General features: G+C 40.2%; 1 protein-coding gene across 1 annotated transcript in view; it reads left to right on the top strand.

Moving 5' to 3' along the window:
• The first annotated feature begins 4,071 nt into the window (after positions 1 to 4,071).
• Positions 4,072 to 20,528, top strand: part of bsf (bicoid stability factor) — a 113,135-nt gene continuing 96,678 nt past the window's right edge. Inside the window, exons 1-5 of the mRNA XM_080280618.1 lie at positions 4,072 to 4,219; positions 9,464 to 9,624; positions 11,449 to 11,571; positions 12,960 to 13,117; positions 18,554 to 18,663. Coding sequence (XP_080136744.1) covers positions 4,080 to 4,219; positions 9,464 to 9,624; positions 11,449 to 11,571; positions 12,960 to 13,117; positions 18,554 to 18,663 — 692 coding nt within the window. The 5' untranslated portion in view covers positions 4,072 to 4,079. The remainder of the gene's footprint in view (positions 4,220 to 9,463; positions 9,625 to 11,448; positions 11,572 to 12,959; positions 13,118 to 18,553; positions 18,664 to 20,528) is intronic.

The raw sequence follows: 20,528 nt of genomic DNA, 5'->3' as shown, positions 1-20,528 counted from the left end.
CGTCGTAGAAGTGGAGGAATGCATGCAGACAGTTCAGAGGAACAGTGACCATTGAAGTAGCGATAGAAAAGAGATAAAGATGCAACATTGCGGCGAAGAGACAGAGGTTGAAGGGAGTCAGTAAGAGGGGAAGAGTTAATGAGACGAAAAGCCTTTGACTCCACCCTATTGAGAAGAGCTGTATGTGGGGAGCCTCCCCATACATGAGAGTTGTACTCCACACAGGGGCGGATAAAACCCCTGTATAGAGTCAACAATTGTGCAGGGGTAAAGAAGGAACGGAGTCGGCTTAGCACACCCAATCTCTTGGAAGCAGATTTTACAAGAGATGTAATATGATCTTTCCAAGACAAGTCCCGAGCAAATGAAACCCCAAGCATGTTCAACGATGATGCAGGATTAAGTTGAGTATTATTAAACATAAGTGGGTATACCTGTGGACGATTTTGTCTGGTTGATAGGTGCAAAAACTGAGTCTCTGATGCATTAAAAACAACCAGATTATTTTTACCCCAGTAAGAGATAAGAGCCAAGTCAGACATTAGGTGTGCCATAGCTTCATCCATTGCCTGTTGAAGTAACTGCTGAGATGGACGTTGTGGGAATCGAATGGAAAGGTGAAGGGTGGAGTCATCAGCGTATGAGTGGATAGGGTTAGATGTACAGCTTAGAAGGTCATTGATGAATAAGAGGAAGAGAGTTGGTGATAGGACAGAGCCCTGAGGAACACCACTGCTAATAGATCTAGGAGAAGAACGATAGCCGTCTACAACAGCGGCTATAGAACGACCAGAAAGGAAGCTAGAGATGAAGGCACAGATAGGAAGATAGAAACCGTAAGAGGGCAGTTTGGAAATTAAAGATTTATGCCAGACTCGATCGAAAGCCTTTGAGATGTCTAGTGCAATGGCAAAGAACAGACTTAGCACGATTCTGGGCAGAAATGTATAAAAGATGTGATTCAGGGGTGGGTTGGCTCCGGTACCTTTTATAAGCCCTCTCCTTGTTGCAGACAGCATTGAAACAAGCGTGAATAAACCAAGGCTTTCTTGCATTAGTCAAAGGATATGAGAAAGGAATGTATGCTTCCATGCCCGAGAGAATAACCTCCGTAATGCGCAAGGCACACCCAGATGGCTCCCGGCCATGGGAGCAATAATCATTCCAGGGAAAATCAAAGAAGTACTGCCTGAGGGCCTCCCAATCCGCAGCTCCAAAGTGCCAGAGACGACGTTTTTTTGGAGGGTACGCAGGCCATACCGGAGCGATAGGACAGGTTAAGGTGATAAGGTTGTGATCGGAGGAGCCCAACGGAAAGAAAAGATTAACAGTGTAAGCAGAAGGATTAGTTGTAAGGAAGAGATCAAGCATGTTGGAGCTCTCTCCAAGGCGGTCAGGGATACTGGTAGGGTGCTGTACAAGCTGCTCTAGGTCATTAAGGATAGAGAAGGTGTAAGCTTGTTCACCAGGTGGATCAGTGAAAGGTGAGGAGAGCCAAAGGTGGTGGTGAACATTGAAATCTCCAAGAATGGAGATTTCAGAGAAAGAAGAAATGGATAGAATGTGTTCCATCGTAGAAGTAAGATAGTCTAAGAATTTTTGATAGTCAGTAGAATTAAGAGATAAGTAAACAGCACAGATATATTTAGTCAGAGACTGACAGGAAAGCCGAAGCCAGAGTGTAGAGAATTCAGAAGAATCGAGTTCAGGAACACGAGAGCAAGATGAGTTGTTGCGTATATATACACAACAGCCACCTTTGGCTTTGAAATGAGTATAGAGAAAGTAGGAGGATACAGAAAAGGGTTTGCTGTCAGTTGCCTCAGACAGCTGAGTCTCAGTTAGGAAAAGGAGGTGAGGTTTAGAGGAGGAGAGGTGGTGCTCAACAGAGCGAAAGTTAGAGGAAAGGCCACGAATGTTGCAGAAATGAAGAAGAAGAGAGTCAGACAGTGGTTCCAGGCACCTTGAGTCGTCACCGGGAGAGGGGCTGAAGGTGGGGGCATTTATGGTCCCCCCCCCTGGGGACTCCGAGGCTATGTTAATCGACGCCATTTTTTGAAAATTTTGAAAAGGAAGTGTGGTGTGTACTGTGCATGTAGTTTGGTGTTGATAGTTGGAGAAACTTGTATTGGAGAGCATGCTGGTCTACTCTCTGTGTTACTGAGACACTGAAAAAGTTCAGCAAAGGGGGATGGTCGGGACCTAGTCCCGAGGGCTGATGAAACGGGAGCTCCAGCTCTCCCTGTCATCAGCTTTCCATCCAGCTTGGGAGTACTGCCCTGCTCGACTGGTGCTACAGTCACACGGATGATCAAAGTAGTTGTCTCCAGGTTAATTCTTCGTGCCCATCCAGTATATATATATATATATATATATATATATATATATAGAGAGAGAGAGAGAGAGAGAGAGAGAGAGAGAGAGAGAGAGGGGGGGGGACATGGCTTATTTGTCGAAACCTGTTGTCCTATGCTTTAAAAAATAAATAAATAAACAAAAGCCACAAAATGCAGCTCTAAGAAAACCACTCAGAACTTTGCGCCCATCCGTACTGCATCTGCCTCCTCCAAAGTTGATTTTTTCAGCGTGAGGACTTGGTATTTTATTGTCCCATATTCCTAGCAGGGGTTTTCGTGCAATGTGCCCTAGACTGTCTGTGTACTGAAATAGATCCATGAGTCCGGAACATATGGCTGCACTCCTTTAAACAACCATTATTGAGAGATGTTTTCTCGTCCTTCCTGACATGCACTCTGAGCCTGTACCATGCCTGGAGCCTTCCCTCATACTGGTAGCCACCTCCAGGAAACATGACCGAGTGGTTAGAGAGGTCGTCTTGTCTGGGGCAAGGAACAGTTTGATGAATTGACAGACTTTACTGGTCTTTTACAAGACCCCCTGACATGAAAAAAAAAAGAGAAGAATAAAAAGGAAAAAATAAAAGAGAGAGAGAGAGAGAGAGAGAGAGAGAGAGAGAGAGAGAGAGAGAGAGAGAGAGGAAAAAAAACAGCTAATTCCAATGCACTAGTCCTGAGTGGCAATCTTGATTACGGGAGAGGGCGAAGCCCTCGCTAGTCTCTCGTCATGTAGTGGCATTTTCTCACATATGAGCGGCCCAACCCGGCCTGGTCCGGCCTGGCCCGACGGCCCCTACCGTAACCCTTTTGAGAAGCTTATATCTCAGCAACCACAGGGCCGATCACTGCATGGTTTGCACTTTAAGATTTGCTTTAGACGGGTTTCATCACACCAAGGTGGTGCACATGGCACGTGACATAAACCAAGTGCAACATATCAAAAATCTTCAAAAGAGGGACACAGGCCAAACAGCTTGTCGTGAAGGCATGAAACTTGTCATGTAGATAACCATCAATGTACTCTGGGCATCCGGAGTGTAAGGCGAAATTTTAACGATTTTGGTTTTAAATGGCCTCGCTCGTACTTCGTCGACAAAGACGTGTTACTGGTGGATATTATTATTGTAGAAAGGGTGACACGTTAAAGTGTGTGGCGCTATGGATTACTGGGCCTGTAGTGATAAAACGCTGTTAAGTTTCTGCCGTGTCGGTGGGGAAAAAATTAGAGTATTGTAATGAACTCTGTTCAGTTATAGGATTTCTTTACTCGTAAGCCTAGTGTTGTACGTGAGACCTCTTGAGTCACGTAGAAAATACTCGTTCAACTCTCAGGTGTCTGCCCAAGTTTTTTTTTTTTTTTTTTTTTTTTCGCAGGCTTCACAGACAACATCATGGGCTCCGAAATCTTTATAAACTCTGAACTATGATTTTACAACGCAAAGAAAGAACATAATTTACACCCTTTTTATGCTCTCCACTGCAGGTAGTTATTAGAAACCAGTCGACAGACAGACAATTAACGTGTTTAAAAATCGCGGTAGAAATTCTCGGCTGAAGGGCTGCGAATTCGGAATTTTTATGTTAAAGAGTTAGTGCGTTTCACGTATTACAGAAGTTAAAATAAATAGATATTACTACTAATAAAAATGCCATTTGCAATGCAATATTTATCCATGCCTTCATTCAATGTTTGCATCAGAGCCGATATGAAATAGTGTCAGCATGGCGTCGTTGATAAGGTCGGGCAGTATTCTGAAAATTTTTAGTGGTTTTAGAAGATTTTGGACAACAAGCGTACCACCTTCTGATGCTCTTATACTACAGAAGTCACAGACAGCCCTACTGCACGCATCAGTTACAAGGTGAGACCTAATACATGGAAAATTAAATGACCGGCATGGGAGGCGAGTCGTCTGCAGGGCATGAGCAGACGGGTTGCATAATAATTGTATTATAATTTTGTAGAATTCCGTCTTGTAACTTCACGGACAGGTGAAATTCAATTGTCCAGTCTGTTGCGTGGCTTGGATGACTGAATTTAGAGCTTTGCCTCGTACTTCTGGATGTTGGTGGGTTCAGACCAGAGTGTTATTGGGGCTTGAATATCGTCTTCAGTACGATGGTGAACTCAGATACACCCAGCAACCTTATATCCATTCTTGGTGTATATTGAAATGAAAAGGCACTGAGGACGAGCCAGTTTTATTCTCACTACCACAAGGCAGGTTTGACAAACTACTAAAATACCAGGGACCTATAAAAGAGTTCCCTGTTATTTTAGCAGTTTGTCATGTCCTGGTTAGGTTATAGTAGATTAGATTAGGTTGATTTGTTAAGGCCTCTTCTCTTGTAAGGACCTGTTTCAGGTCACAGATCACACCACAGATCCATGGTCAGATGATGTTCTATGTGAGCCATTGAATCCGGATCCTGTGATTTGTCAGTCATGACTCAGCAGCAGCTGTGATCTGCTGTTGGTCCACCTCTAGAGGAGGGTTGAGTTGGATCATATACAATCATAGTTGTAGCTTCTCCAAAAATTATTACATTACCTGGGATGGAGTCTGGCGAGGTATTGTTTTGATCGAGTTTCTTTGTGTTTATTTTTTGGCCACTATGACCTCCTTTTATTTATGCAGTGGCATCAGGTGAAGGAGATGTATAACAAGTACTCAAATACAGCTTAATTAGATTGGTGGTAGTCAGATAAACATGTGGAGATTGTGAAACATGATAGGCTACTGTAATGTGATTGGGGCAATACACCTGATTGGGACAGCCATTAAAATAAAGGGTAAACTTTCAGAACTACACCCAACTATCAGACAATGAAATTAATAAGCTCATTACTTAATTTAAGCAATCATGGACACTTTTTCTATAAGCATCTGTCACAAATGCTTTTTAAAACGTATATAATAAGTAAGGTGAGAGGGGAGTTTCTCCAGCTTCTGTTACCACCCTCTTTCATCTGTTTTAAAATAAATTAACCCAATGAAGGATTAGTCTTTCAAATTAATATTGTCAGTACTGGTCAAAGTTATGTGTAACTGTTCCCCTCCAGTGGTATATATACTTCAAGGATGTGGGACCATCATTATTTAAAAAAAAAAAAAAAAAAAAATGATTCAGGAACTTTGTGAATTTACAGAAGTGCATTTTCAAGTATAAGCATATTGTCAACAAACAAGAAAATACGATTTTTAGTGGGGATGATGGAGCCCTCCCATGTTGGCATCACAACTTTTAAATGCCAAAACCAGCAGGTTAAGGTTAGGTTAGATTAAGGAAATTTTGATTAGGTTGTGATTAATTTTGTTAGGTAATGTTAAGATTAGGTTAGGGTAAATTAGGTTGGTTTACAAATACAGTATTTTGTTTAGGTTAGTGTTACTAATGTAAGTTAGGTATCAGTAGGCTTGAATAAATAAACTTATGTTACCAGTATGATCATTTGGGTTAGGTTTGGATAAAGCAACATTGATGGGGAAAGATTTGTCCCAAAATGGCGTTCCAAGACGGTGTCTGTCTGTCTTCAGCCCCCAAGAAACTTGAAAATGTGTTCAAGAAAAGAGAACATGAAGGACTTTGGTAGAAAAAAAATAAATAAATAGAAGGAAGAAAATGGCAAAATACGGTGGTTCCATGTCTCCTTGAAGAGTAGCTACCCCTCTGATCTTCCATGCAATTATCCATGGCAAGTATGGTTATGAAAAATGAAAAACATCACAGGTAAGATCAGCCTCTTAAACAGCTGTTGTTATGGTCTAAATGGATAAGCCTGTTCTTTTAACATGAACAGGAGGGGCAAGATCTGGATTCAAATCCGAACTAGATCATGATCAGCTTTGTGATTTGTGAGTGCAAATAGAAGAGGCCTTTAGTTTGGTTAGCTTAGAAAAAGGCATCGGAATAGCCACGATTTTTTGAAACTGCAAATTATCTAGGACTTAAACATAGTACAGTAGTGAAGGGGTTATTGAAGGCAATACCTAACCTCCCCAGTTCAGAAAGTCTCCCCTACCAAATAAAATATGCAAGTTGTAGCATCTTTCCTCTTACTTCTGCCTGTGGTTGACTACGCTGAGTGACAAGCCAAATGGTTTCCTGTACACCTGGAAACCATTTACTATGCTGGGTGGTAACCATATAACCAAATTTTGGTGCCTGATGTTTTAGTGGGTACCATAATTACGGCACTCCAGTTGGATTGAGCCGGTGAAGGTTTACATCCAATGGATGGTTGGGGTTTATCTATATATCTATCTATTGCCAGACACCTCAATCCTGTTTGGTGTGGCCACAAACAAATCGCCTCCAAGTCGCCCTGTCCCCCGCCATTTCACTGCCCTGCTCCCAACGCACACCCCCCTCTCTCATATACCTCTCCACCCCATCCCTCCATCTCATCCTCAGCCTCCCCCTCCCTCTTCTCCCCTCCACCTCACTCACATACACTCTCTTCGTCAGTTTTTCACCCTCCATCCTCTCCACATGGCCAAACCACCTCAGTGTGTTCCTCATAACGCTTCCTATCACATCCACACCCACACCACAACGCTTCTTTATATCCTCATTCGTCAGCCTGTCTCTCCATGTGACTCCACAGGCTTCTCTTAAGTAACTCATTTCCACTGCTCTCACTCTTGACTTGTGTCCTTCCAACAACGTCCAAGCTTCACTTCCGTACGTTAGAGTTGGTATCACAATACTGTCATGTAGTAACTTTTTCACTTCCATGCTCACTTCCCTGTTTCTTATCACTGCTTTCAAAGAACCAGCAACCTTTCTTCCCTGCTGTACCCTTTCAAGCACTTCACCCTCCAAACCTCCATCCTTACTCATCACACTACCCAGTTACTTAAACGTACTCACATTTTCCAATTCCTCACCATCCAACCTCGCTGTACATTCACTGACTTCACCTCTCTCAAAGACCATCACTTTACTCTTCCCTATATTCACCTTTAGATTCCGTTTCTTACACACTCTCCCAAACTCATCCACCAAGCCTTGCAGCTCCCCTTCGTCTTCACTCAACAACACAGTATCATCTGCAAACAGCAGTATAGGGAGTTTCCAAACACTATCCTCTCTCACCAGGGCCACTCCAACATCCACTACCCTACCTCGTACCTCTTTTATTACCCCATCCATTTACAGATTGAACAACCATGGAGACATGACACATCCCTGTTTCAACCCACCTTTCAAAGAGAAAAATTCACTTAGTTCGCCATCCACACGCACTGCAGCCTTCGCACCATCGTACATACTCTTCACAGCATTCAACAACTTCCCATCTACTCCATATATTCTTAACACTTTCCACAATCCTTGTCTATCCACCCTGTCATATGTTTTCTCCAAATCCATGAAAGCCGCATACAACTTCTTTCCCTTCTCTAGAAACTTTTCCACTAAAGATCTAAGAATGAATATCTGATCTACACAACCTCTTCCCTTCCTAAAACCTCCCTGTTCTTCTCCAACTATTTTCTCTGTTCTTTCTCTAACTTTATCAATAAGTATCCTACCATACACTTTTCCTATTATACTAAGAAGACAAATGCCCCTATGATTACCTCACACTTCTTTTTCCCCTTTTCCTTTGTACAAGGGACTAATTATACCTGACTTCCAATCCTCCGGGACTCTACCTTCCTCCCAGGCCAATTTGCACATCTTCCACATCCATTCTACTACTATCTCTCCCCCATGCTTCAGCATTTCACCACACACTCCATCAATTTCTGGGGCTTTCCCCAATTTAACTTTCTTCATTGCTTCCACAACTTCTATCCTACTGATTTCTTCCTGTCTTCTCACCTACCTCCTTCTCCCAGCCATTCCCCAGCCACTTATACTCGCATTACTTCCATCCTCTATGTTCAACAATTCCTTAAAGTGTTCTCTCCATCTGCTCACTTATTCTCCCTTCTCCACTAGTAATCTACCATTTTTATCTTTCACTCCCCTGCTAACTTCCCTTCCACCCTGTCTTGCTCTTTTCACCTCTCTCCAGAACATTTTCTTACAGTCCCTCCACTTTACGCTCAAATTCCTTCGAAATTCCTCATCCACTCTCTTCTTACTCTCTCTTACTAATCTTTTCACCTCTCTCTTTCTTTCTACATATAACTCTCTCTTCCGCCTCTCAACTTCTTCCACGCCCCTATTTCTCATCCATTCATTGTATGCTCTCTTCTTTTGTGCCACAGCCTGTTTCACCTCTTCAGTCCACCACGCTGTTCCTTGCACCCCCCTCTGTCTTCTCTTCCTTCCACACACCACATCACATGCTGCACATATTTCTTCTGTAAATATCCTACACACACCTTCCACGTCTCCCATCTGCTCCAATTCATATATGCCCAATCGTTCCTCCACTTGTCTCTTATACTCTGCCTTTTTCTCATCCTCTTGTAACCTTTCCACTCTCCTTGCAACTACTCCTTCAGAGAAGAGTGAGGCTTGTCACTCTCACCGTAAATATCAGGACTAACTTGCCTAGCCCTGGGCTCCTATGCTCCTCATGGGGAAAAGTAGGATGGATGATGGATGGATGGAATGTAGCAACAGTAATTCAGTAATTCATTTAAATGTCATTAGATTCAAGCCATCTGGCATATTAAAGTCAGATTTTTTTTTTTTTTTTTTTTTTTTAAGCCAGAAGGGAGGGTAGAAAATGCTTAAGTAATGTTGGTTATTGTCAATGAAAACAGTTTAATAAGAAAATAAAAAGATTGGGAAAAATAACCTCAAACTTATACAGGTATGGTATCTTATACATCGCACATTATTTCAGTCTCAGATGATGTAAACTGATTTTTTTTTTTTTTTTTTTTTACAATAATTTCCATTTTAGCAGTTCATAAGTGGAAGTGTGCTAAGGTGTTCTCAGTAGTCTCTGCCCTTCCCTATTCATTAAACTCCTGATAAAGAGGACACATGAAGTTTCAGACTGAACTCTTATAGAGAAGTACAGTAGTGAGAGGAGAGAAAGGCTTGATGACTAAAGTTTTGAAAATAGAATAAAAAGAAAAATCGTCATCATATGTAAGGGATTAATTGCTGTTGTGATTAACTTATATTATTCTGCACAGACCTCTCGCAGCGCAGCGACCCATTGAGAATGTGAGGGGCGGCCAAACTTCATTCCAGGGCATTGACAAGGCTCTCGTTCGCATCGACACAGACATAAAGCGCACTGGCCGCATATATCTCAGGGATATCGAAGAGATATTTAAGGAGATCAAAATTTTAAGTGAGTATGCCGGTGAGATCAGTCAGAATATAAATCATTGTAGCAGCCTGACTGTTATTGAAATACTGTACTCTTTCATTTTGTAACAGAGCTTAGGTTTATTAAATCGGTTACTGCCAATTGTTTTGTTTTTATCCCATTGGACATCATTGTTATATCTTTAGAGACCATCTGTTGTACCTGAGAATTTATTATTATTATTATTATTATTATTATATTTTATTTATTTTTTAGTGCAGTATAGGTATAGTGATTGATTTTCAGAGCTTGATGCTTCACAAAACTATTCAGCCTCAAGAGTTTTGGTTGCTGCAGTTTTGAATACAGACAAGGCTATATTCTGATCACCAAAGAAAGCTCCCTAGTATGCAGTGTATGGTATCTTCCTGACCTGTCGCTTTCAAGATATGGTACTTTATTATTTGCTTGATTTGCACAAGCTACATCAGTATTTTAAAGACTTGAATAACATACGAGAGAATATTAACTGCTTCAGCATGGTAAAGCTACATCAGTATTAAAAAAGCATGAGTAATGTACAAGAGAATATTAACTTCAGTATGGTACGTTCAGTGTCCATCTATTTGTTTATAGTTTGACTTTTTTGCTAGCAGATGATGATATTGAGCTTAGAGAGCCTCCTGGTAAAGAAGGGGTTAGGAAAGGCTATATCTAATTTTTCCTCTTCAAAACTGTCAGGAGACAGCGAGAACTATATGAGATGTCCCTTGGCAAAAAGTTTACAGTGTCTTATAAAAGCAAAATTATATGTTAAGGAAGATGTGGTAGAGAGCTTCCTAACCCCACTAGAACACAGGCCATGTGCTACCCTATCGTTATGGCCATATCAATCCTTTACCTATGTAAGCTGTAAGATGCTTGGTGGTTTTAATTCATTCAGTCTGATGATATACCTGTACTGTATTGCTTTATTTTGTTCTTGCTATCTCCTGGTAATATTATTTACCATAGGATAGACTTTTTGAACTGGATGGGTTACATGTGGCCTTTGTTTATCTTCACCAATAGGGTGATCTCTGAGCTGAATAAAATCATCTGTAGGTAGCAAGAATATTCCAGGAAATTTTGTCACAAGATTCAAGGGATTAAATATTCATAAGCAAGGAACACTACAGTATGCAGTGTATGGTAATATCTTGGAGTGAGACAGTCCTTGTTGCAGTATACAGATTTTTTTAGTTCTGGTATTTTTCGGTCTTTTTCGTAAGGTACAATTGTAGCAAATCATGAGAAGAGGAGGAAGAGATCTGGTTCCAGTCATGGCTTATAGTATCTCAGTATAGCGTCAAGCAGTATTCTTGACAGTTAGTTAGGCAGGCTGGTAAAAGATGTAGATGTACACCGACTGGTAAATAAAAATGTAGGTGCACTCATAGCCATCTGTTGTCAGTCTTGTTCTCGGATGCTTGGGTTAACCATTATTTTCATTCTTATATGTACACTTATTTAATTGGTTAACCAGTGAACAACCCTCCATAATCGTATACCTGTTTAATCAGTCAATTCTTGAACAGACTTCCTTAATCATATGACTGTGATCTTTAGTTATACTAATTCATATGTGTCCAGGTATCTCAGCGTATTTAGCAGATGTTGATTTTGTATGTATTTTATGTGTTTCAGTGGAAGGAGGGAGGAATGAATTTGGCTCTGGTTCTTACTCTTGTGTAAATTTATTAAACATGCAGGCGAGCATGAGAAAAGTAATATTTATTTGCGGTGATATCACATCCACCTCATCATCTGGTGGGATGTTTGAATATACAGTACTGATGATGAAACAGACCAACTTAAAATTTGCAGAACACGCATCAAGTCTGCAGAGCCTGCTGTTGCTGCGGTGTTGTGGCAGCCTTGTTCCAGAGGAGAGGCCTGAGGTGCGCAACAAGCTGGTGCAGGAAATATGGGACACACTACATGAACTGCGTAAGTTACGTTTGGTTGTGGCAGTTGCTTGGAGTTCGTAATATATGAACTTTTATAGTTATGAGTCATATTTTAAGTGTCACCTCATTATTCTCGTGTATGAAGACTCTTGATATTTATGATATAAATGGCACCGAAGAGAATGTTAAGGTGTATTGTACATAATGCTGTAAATTCTTTAGGAAGAGGATGATCAGTTTTACACACACACACACGCACAGTATGTTTTGTATACCAGTACAGTAAAACCTCTTTGTAGCGGACTGCAATATACAGGAATTCACTTTTATCGGAATCAAGGAGCCAACCAGACTAAATTCTTATATACTGGAAAAAGTCTGATAAATCGAGAAGCAGTCTAGACTGCCTGACCACTTCATCTGTATTCACCACAATAATGTAAATAAAAGGCATGCTTATCAGTGTACAGTGTGGTAATATTATATATATATTATACCATTTGATTATTGTAGTGAATGTATAATACAGTCCAGTACTGCGGTGGTAGTGAAAAACCATTAGTGCGATGCGAACAAATGTCTGATATATTGGAAAAAGTCCGGGTTAGCAGGGGGAAGTCCAGATATCGCATTTATCAGACTTTAACTTTTTTAATGGCTTGCACCCCAATTAGTCTGTTATAGTGAGGATTTACTGTATATATTGAAGTTAGTTCTTTTTCCAAAGGTGAGTATTTTAGTTTTATTGTTATTTACAGCATTGTTTTGAAAAAATGTACAAAAGTACTTTACTGAAGTTTCAGTTATGATATGTTTAACCCCTTCAGTCAGGTGGTCTTGTCTTTTTCACTTCATTCTCTGGGTGATTGTATTGAAATTAGGAGAGACTTTTTGAGCAGGAGGTTTAAGATGTAGCATTTACCCTGTCATTACTAAAACTGAATAAAATACAGGTAGTAGAATAAAATTGTCTTGTGGTAGTCTGCTTAATTTGGAAAATAAGTACTGTAGTGAAAGGGTTCAGTGTTGTATAGATTTACTGCATTCAGTTCGGTGATGTGTTTTGTTTTTCATATTCTCTACTTAACAGACGGTTTTATTTAACTTTACTTTTATTTTTAGCAGTAAAAAGGTATTTGAAGGCTATTTCTAACCCCTCCATTTCATAAAATCTTTTCTGAGGAGAATATAAAATGATGTGTTTTGTTTTTCATATTCTGTACTTAACAGACAGTTTTATTAAACTTTAATATTATTTTTAGCACTAAAGAGATATATGAAGGTTATTTCTAACCCCTCCAGTTTATAAAATCTTTTCTAAGGAGAATATAGGTGGCAGGAGATTACAAAAATAAAACAAAAACTATATTACTAAAGGGGTTAAAATTGTATTCAAACTTTTGCATGGTTATTTTGTGTGCTTGTCAGAGGTGTCACTGGACATAAGCCACTACAACACCCTACTGCGGGTGTACCTGGAGAACGACCACAAGTTCTCACCAACGCAATTCCTGGCTGACCTTGAGAGGCATGGCATTGAGCCCAACAGAGTCACATACCAGCGCCTCATTGCCCGATACTGTCAGGTATGCTCTTCATTATTATTGTTGTCATTAGTAGTTGTATGATTAGTGTTATTACTATTGTTTTTGTGACTAATGTTTAACTCATTCAGTTTGGTACTGTAAAATAAGTCGCCTTTATATTTTTACATTCTTTATTCCTGTTAAGTCCGCTGTAATATGCAGAAAACTTACCCATCACTTTAAAGATTTATTGTGTTTAAAATTGATCTTCCACTTATTCCCCATTTGGAGTACTGTTTGTATGGAAAAAGGTGTGATATGTTGGAATACTGTACAAACATTTTTATTATGAGGAGTACTTTTTTTTTTTTTTTTTTTTTTTTTTTTTTTAAGATATCAAAGCCAATATTAACCCTTTCACTGCTTGGGTGCTTTCTGAAACTGAATAAAATCATATGATAACAGCAAGATTATACTAAATATCATCATTTGTTGGAAGGCTTAACCCCTAAAGACTTATGCCGCACGATTGTGCTTTTGTGTAGTTTGACACACCAGCCTATCCTGCACGATTGATAAAGACACACAAAAAACTGGGAGAGAGTAACTCTGCCTCTTTGGTGACGTATATGGGATCAGACCAACGCGAGCTAGAGTGTTTGGGGTGGTATGGCGTGATTGGCCCCCAAAGATGGGGGAGAAGGAACCCCCCACCACCACCGTCACTTTACCTCCCTCAGCCCCATAGCATTATCTCCACATTGTCCCCTCCCAGCCAACCATACCCCAGCATACCCCCTACAGTGGTGTGTGCATAGCAACCCTTCTCCCCTCTCCCTCCTCCTATATCCCTCCATCCTCCTTCCCCCCTCCAGCCCCACACACTCCACCTCCACTTTTCGCCTGGCTTGTTTTGTTACTATGGACGTATACCAGACTGACATATCATGCCAAGGGAACACTTCACATTGACATTAGCTATGTATATATAATTATTTACCATAAATAATGCATTTTCTGTACATTTTCTATTTTCGCCCATGGGGGATTGGTAACTTTTTTGCATCTTTGATGGGTGATTGGGTGATAACTATTCAGTCAATCTGGCTGAAACATACATTTTCAGGTGTGTAAATTCAGCCTCTTGAAATGTGGAAGAAAAATTTTTACTTTGGTGAAAGTCGAAAAATCGACCCTGTTTTGTGGCTGGAGGGACAGACCTGTTGAGCAAATTGTGTACTTTAGGGGTTAATGGAATTCTGTTTTGTTATCTATGTCTATGCCCTAGTTTCCTTGAGCTGACAGTTGATAGCTTGTACTTTTGTGGTATCCATGTTTTATTTTTATTATTATCATTATTATTATTATTATTATTATTATTATTATTATTATTATTTTTATGCTGCATATCTTGTGAAACAGAGGGTGTAGATGTTGTCTGTGTCTGTACTGCCAGGTATCAGTAGTTGCCAAAAGTTATTTTAAATTGTTTTCATTGATGATACATCCAGATAATTGCTTATAATCATCATCATCATCAGTATCTCTGTCATCAGTATCATTTTCATCATTATCATGGTCATCATCATATCATCTCCAGTGCCTCCTTCCTCTTGGGAATCCCCAAACATGATTGCCATGACAGAACTGCCTCTCTAGGTTAGGTTATTTTATTCTTTCTTCTTCTAAATTATTTTATTAAGTTTAAAAAAAGATTTCATTTCATGAAGGAGTCACTGAGGGCAATATCTTAGCCTCCAGTTCCTAAAGGCTCCAAATATAAATAAAACTGTTTTGTATCAGAATAAAATCTAAGTTTTCATTATAGTTAAGGGGTTAACATTTCCTGGCATGTTATTCTTATCTTTGTAATGTGGTTACGGTTTGTGCAAATAACCAATAAGAAAATATTAATGTGCCCTACAGGAAATATACTAGTAAAGAAAAGGTATCTGAAAGCCTCATAACTCTCCTACTGCAGTGGTTAGAGGTAGGCATTATGTGCAGGTCACAGCCAAAAGAATTTATTCAACTTGGGAAATTTTTGACTTGCAGAGGGTTAAACACAATCCTCAGGAACCTTTTCAGTGCTATAAATTCATATAGGTAAATCATTTGGTAGAGTCCCGGAGGATTGGAAGTCAGGTATAATTATTCCCTTTTACAAAGGAAAAGGGGAAAAAGAAGTGTGTGGTAATCACAGGGGCATTTGTCTTCTTAGTATAATAGGAAAAGTGTATGGTAGGACACTTATTGACAGAGTTAGAGAAAGAACAGAGAATTAGTTGGAGAAGAACAGGGAGGCTTTAGGAAGGGAAGAGGTTGTGTAGATCAGATATTCATTCTTAGATCTTTAGTGGAAAAGTTTCCAGAGAAGGGAAAGAAGTTGTATGCAGCTTTCATGGATTTGGAGAAAGCATATGACAGGGTGGATAGACAAGGATTGTGGAAAGTGTTAAGAATATATGGAGTAGATGGGAAGTTGTTGAATGCTGTGAAGAGTATGTACGATGGTGCGAAGGCTGCAGTGCGTGTGGATGGTGAACTAAGTGAATTTTTCTCTTTGAAAGTTTGGTTGAAACAGGGTTGTGTCATGTCTCCATGGTTGTTCAATCTGTACATGGATGGGGTAATAAAAGAGGTACAAGGTAGGGTAGTGGATGTTGGAGTGGCCCTGGTGAGAGAGGATGGTGTTTGGAAACTCCCTATACTGTTGTTTGCAGATGATACTGTGTTGTTGAGTGAAGACGAAGGGGAGCTGCAAGGCTTGGTGGATGAGTTTGGGAGAGTGTGTAAGAAATGGAATCTAAAGGTGAATATAGGGAAGAGTAAAGTGATGGTCTTTGAGAGAGGTGAAGTCAGTGAATGTACAGCGAGGTTGGTTGGTGAGGAATTGGAAAATGTGAGTACATTTAGGTCCTTGGGTAGTGTGATGAGTAAGGATGGAGGTTTGGAGGGTGAAGTGCTTGAAAGGGTGCAGCAGGGAAGAAAGGTTGCTGGTTCTTTGAAATCAGTGATAAGAAACAGTGAAGTGAGCATGGAAGTGAAAAAGTTACTACATGACAGTATTGTGATACCAACTATAACGTATGGAAGTGAAGCTTGGACATTGTTGGAAGGATGTAAGTCAAGAGTGAGAGCTGTGGAAATGAGTTATTTAACCCCTACACCGCGAGCTTGTTTACCAATGACTTGCGTGTGCCGCGGGGTTATTTGGGCTCCGACAGACTCTCAAAAAATATTTGCCAAAAATCAGTTATTAGTCCTAGAATAATAAAATTACATATGCTTATGGCACATACCTTCAGCTTTCTCCTGGAATGATTGTTGAGCCTTCGTCGGTTACCGTAGGACTTGTGGAGACCTCTGAAGTAGGGTAACGAAGTCTCCACTTTACACTTCCCGACAACCCGTAATATGATTACCACAGCCAGATACAAACACTATAAACACTATTCTACAATTTTCAAGTAGTTTGGGATCCATACTCAAAAAAAAACACTGTGAAAGCAATGGAAATTACGAGCGCGTCTGATCGTCGCACTGGCACTAGTTCGCTTTTGTTACTCTGTCATTTATTATTCATAAAACCCCTCACACTTTATATTTCTATTACTATATAACACTTATATATATCTACAGTCTTTATCCATAAGTTTCCTTCAGTAGTATTAGTTTATTGTCACTGTAGGGATTCAATTTCTTTCAGTAAAATACGTAGCATTCACTTTCTCGTCCTGTATACTGGCATTGAGAGTGAATGTCACTTTCATCTTCACTCTCATAACTCATAGCATTCAGTCATGCTAGAGTGAAACTTTCACTTTCATTACTCCTAGGGTATATACTCGTTTTCTTATAATACTACTCATTTACATTTCTATTTACGTTCTCTATTTTATTTACGTTATTTACATTTCTATTTTATTTACACTGTGTTGTGCACTGTCACTTGAAATAACTTATAAAACTATTTTCCATTGTTCACGTATATTTACATTCATTACTTTCACTTGCTGTTTACACATTATTTACACATTATTTACAATTCCACTTGCACTGTTTTACTCAATAGAAAGATCGTAGTCACTCTTTTATCAATTGTCAGCCCTTTACCTCTTTCCACACGAGGTTTAGTAGGGGGTAAAGGTCACAGGGCCATTTGCATGGGGGTGAAAAAAGGCCTTGAAGTCAGCAAGAAGAAACATACGTACTCTCGCTTCGGAAGATGAGAGTAAACTGATAATGGAGGGCCAGCGTGGAGGCCTGCTTTAGGGGTTATTCAGAGTTACCAATATTGGTTCTTGAAACAGCTAAGTCTAGCACTGATATGATTGGCAGGAAATCTAGACAATACATTATAAATTTGGTAGTTCCAGGTGAATGTAAATATCACTTAGGCTTCTCCCCTCCGTCCTTACATGTATATTTATTACGAAAATAGATTATACGGCATATTTCAAGGGGAAAAAAACAGCGAAAATTAGCGAACGAGTGCACGTGAGGTGTTGTCAGGTGATGATTAGCCAATTCAAGGTGTATGGCACTCTCACTTACCTTATTTCTTTCTTGTATATATTATTTGGTATAAGAATAGGACATAGGGCTTATTTCAATGGATGAAATCAGTGAAAAATTCCAGGGAAGATTTACTTAGCGTAGCACGGCTGGGCAGGCGAGAGGATAGGGTAATGGAGGGGGGGTAGGGAGGGGAGTCAAGAACGGGGAGAAATGGCTAAATTGTCAACAATGGATGGGAGTACAGATGAGATTAGGAGTGCTGACTAGTGTTGGACATTGGCAGTACTGATAGATGATACAAGCCCCCGCTTGGAAGCCCGGGTGAATTCAAAATAACACAGAATCACAAAAGCGACGCCCCGCGGTATGATCCCTTGCTCCCAAGCATCACGAAAGTGATGCCCCGCGGTTAAGGGGTTAAGAGGAGCCTGTGGAGTCACATGGAGAGACAGGCTGACGAATGAGGATATAAAGGAGCGTTGTGGTGTGGATGTGGATGTGATGGGAAGCGTTATGAGGAACACACTGAGGTGGTTTGGCCATGTGGAGAGGATGGAGGGTGAAAGACTGACAAAGAGAGTGTATGTGAGTGAGGTGGAGGGGGGAAGAGGGAGGGGGGGGCTGAGGATGAGATGGAGGGATGGGGTGGAGAGGTATATGAGAGAGGGGTGTGTGAGATGGGAGCAGGGCAGTGAAATGATGGGGGACAGGGCGACTTGGAGGCGATTTATTTGTGGCCACCCCAAACGGGATTGAGGCGTCTGGCAATAGATAGATAGATAGAAATCATTTGGCTACCATCAGATGATTTTATTTAATCCATCCATCCATCATCCAATCCTATGTTGCCCCATGAGGAGCTGGGAGCCCGGGGCTAGGCAAGTTGGTCCTGACATTTAAGATGAGGAGAAGAATATCAATCAGTGAGTTAAATTGAAGAGAATGGGAGCTCCATACCAATGATGTTTATTACAGGATGGTGACATAGAGGGTGCCACCCGTATCCTGGAGTTTATGAAGGAGAAGCAGCTGCCAGTTGGGGAGAACATATTCCATGCACTGATTATGGGGCATGCCAGATCAAAGTAAGTTTATGTTATCACACGATGTTTAAAGGCCATATGCTTGAACCTAAATCATGAGATGTTATACAAGTGTTTAATTCTTTAAAATATGTACAGTATAGAGTGCCTGTGGTTATTAGGTCTAGTCATCATGTCTTCCATGTTACATATTATAAAATGCAGTTAGAAACAATACAGGAAGACTAAATAAGTTACGTCTTCATCACATGTTTGAGAAATTATCATACAAAATTAGGAGTGTGCATTCCAGTTTGTCCAGTCCAGTGATGTTAGGTGCCTCAAGTGGATATGGCCCATGAGGGTCTAACTCTGATGGGTCCTTAAGATTTATTACTTATGTAGTACTGTTGGGGGGAAAGTAACTGGTCCCTTTCACCTAAAGTGCCTGGACTGGGCAGCCTATCCCAGGGTTCTTAAATTTCTGATGAAACTCTACTGGATGTTGGTTGGATGTATGCAACCAGTTAGTTCTGTAGCGGACTTTATTCCTTTCCTTGCGATGGCTGCAATGACAGTAAGTCATTATTATAAAATATGTTCCAAAAAATCATCATTTTCCATTTAACTGTTGCCGTAAATTGGGAGAACTTTGCAATTTATCTTTATATTTATCATTTGAGCTTTCATAAATATTCTCTCTGTGATGTACAGTATAGTGATGTTAATAGGAAAAAAAAAAAAATAATATAGGCCTCCCCAAAGGGGGAATCACACCAGCCACAAGCCAATACATATCTAGTTCAGCTCGGAATATGACGTTGACCTTTACCTACTTTCACCAATTTCAAACTTGTAGGAGATTTTCATCCCTACTATACAGTTGTAAAATTTTGTGATGATATCTTGAGTGGTTGTGAAGTTATCGTGCTAACAGATACACAGACTTTGACCTACTTTCACCAATTTCAAACTTGTAGGAGGTTTTCATCGCTACTGCACACCTGTAAAATTGTATGATGATATCTCGAGCATTTGCGAAGTTGTCATGCTAACAGATACACAGACAGACAAACAGACAAATTGATAACAATACCAGTTTCACTCTTTTGGCTGGTAAAAAAAAAAAAAAAAAAAAAAAATTGCTGTACATTTATATATTTAAACTTATGTAGAAATCTGTGGATACCAGATCGAAGAAAGTGTACTGAGATGGTGTGGCGATATGGAGAGAATGGATAACATTAGAGTGGTGAAAAGGTATAGTTGAGCAAATCTGAGGGAGGGAGGAGGCAAGGTAGGCCAAGGAGAAGGTGAAAGTATATGGTGGATGAGTGTGTGAGGAAGAGAGGTATGGAAGTCGGTGAGGCTAGAGAACTGACAAAAATCAAGCTGGCTGGATGAATGTTGTGAGAAGAAGTGCATAATCAGAGATTTGGCACCCTTTTTTAACATGACGTCGTCTGGATTGACTCAATCGAATACATTTATGTGAAGCTAAAGAATGTGGTGAATGTTTTTGGAGTACCAGATAGGGCCAAGATTCCAGGGGCTTGAATGATGAGTGAATGGAAGCCTGACCCATTGGATTGGGCAAACTTAGGCTGTCTGGATGTGCCACTCCTCACCCTGCCCCAGGATGGGAAAAGAGGTCTGGATGATGATGATGATGATGGTGAAGGACAGTCGCAGCCAGTCTCCATGTAACTTTACTGTTGTCTTGAATATTGAACTTTTCCAGCCCTGGTGACATAATTTATTTTCTTGCTACCTCTAGACTCTCTTATTTAGCTTGGAGGTTAACTTTTATGAACTGGAAGGGTTAGATATAGCTTTCATTTACCTCTTCATGATGAAAGGGCTCTCCTGAGGTAGATAAACCTCTGGAGATGTCAAGAATAAAGAGATAAAATACATAACTAGCTTGA

The sequence above is a fragment of the Coenobita brevimanus genome, chromosome 85 (assembly GCF_032717465.1).
Source record: "Coenobita brevimanus isolate Jiangsu-jjx chromosome 85, ASM3271746v2, whole genome shotgun sequence".
Classification (NCBI taxonomy): Eukaryota; Metazoa; Arthropoda; class Malacostraca; order Decapoda; family Coenobitidae; genus Coenobita; species Coenobita brevimanus.
The sequence above is the reverse complement of the archived record's forward strand: the minus strand, read 5'-3'. Positions and strand labels throughout refer to the sequence as shown.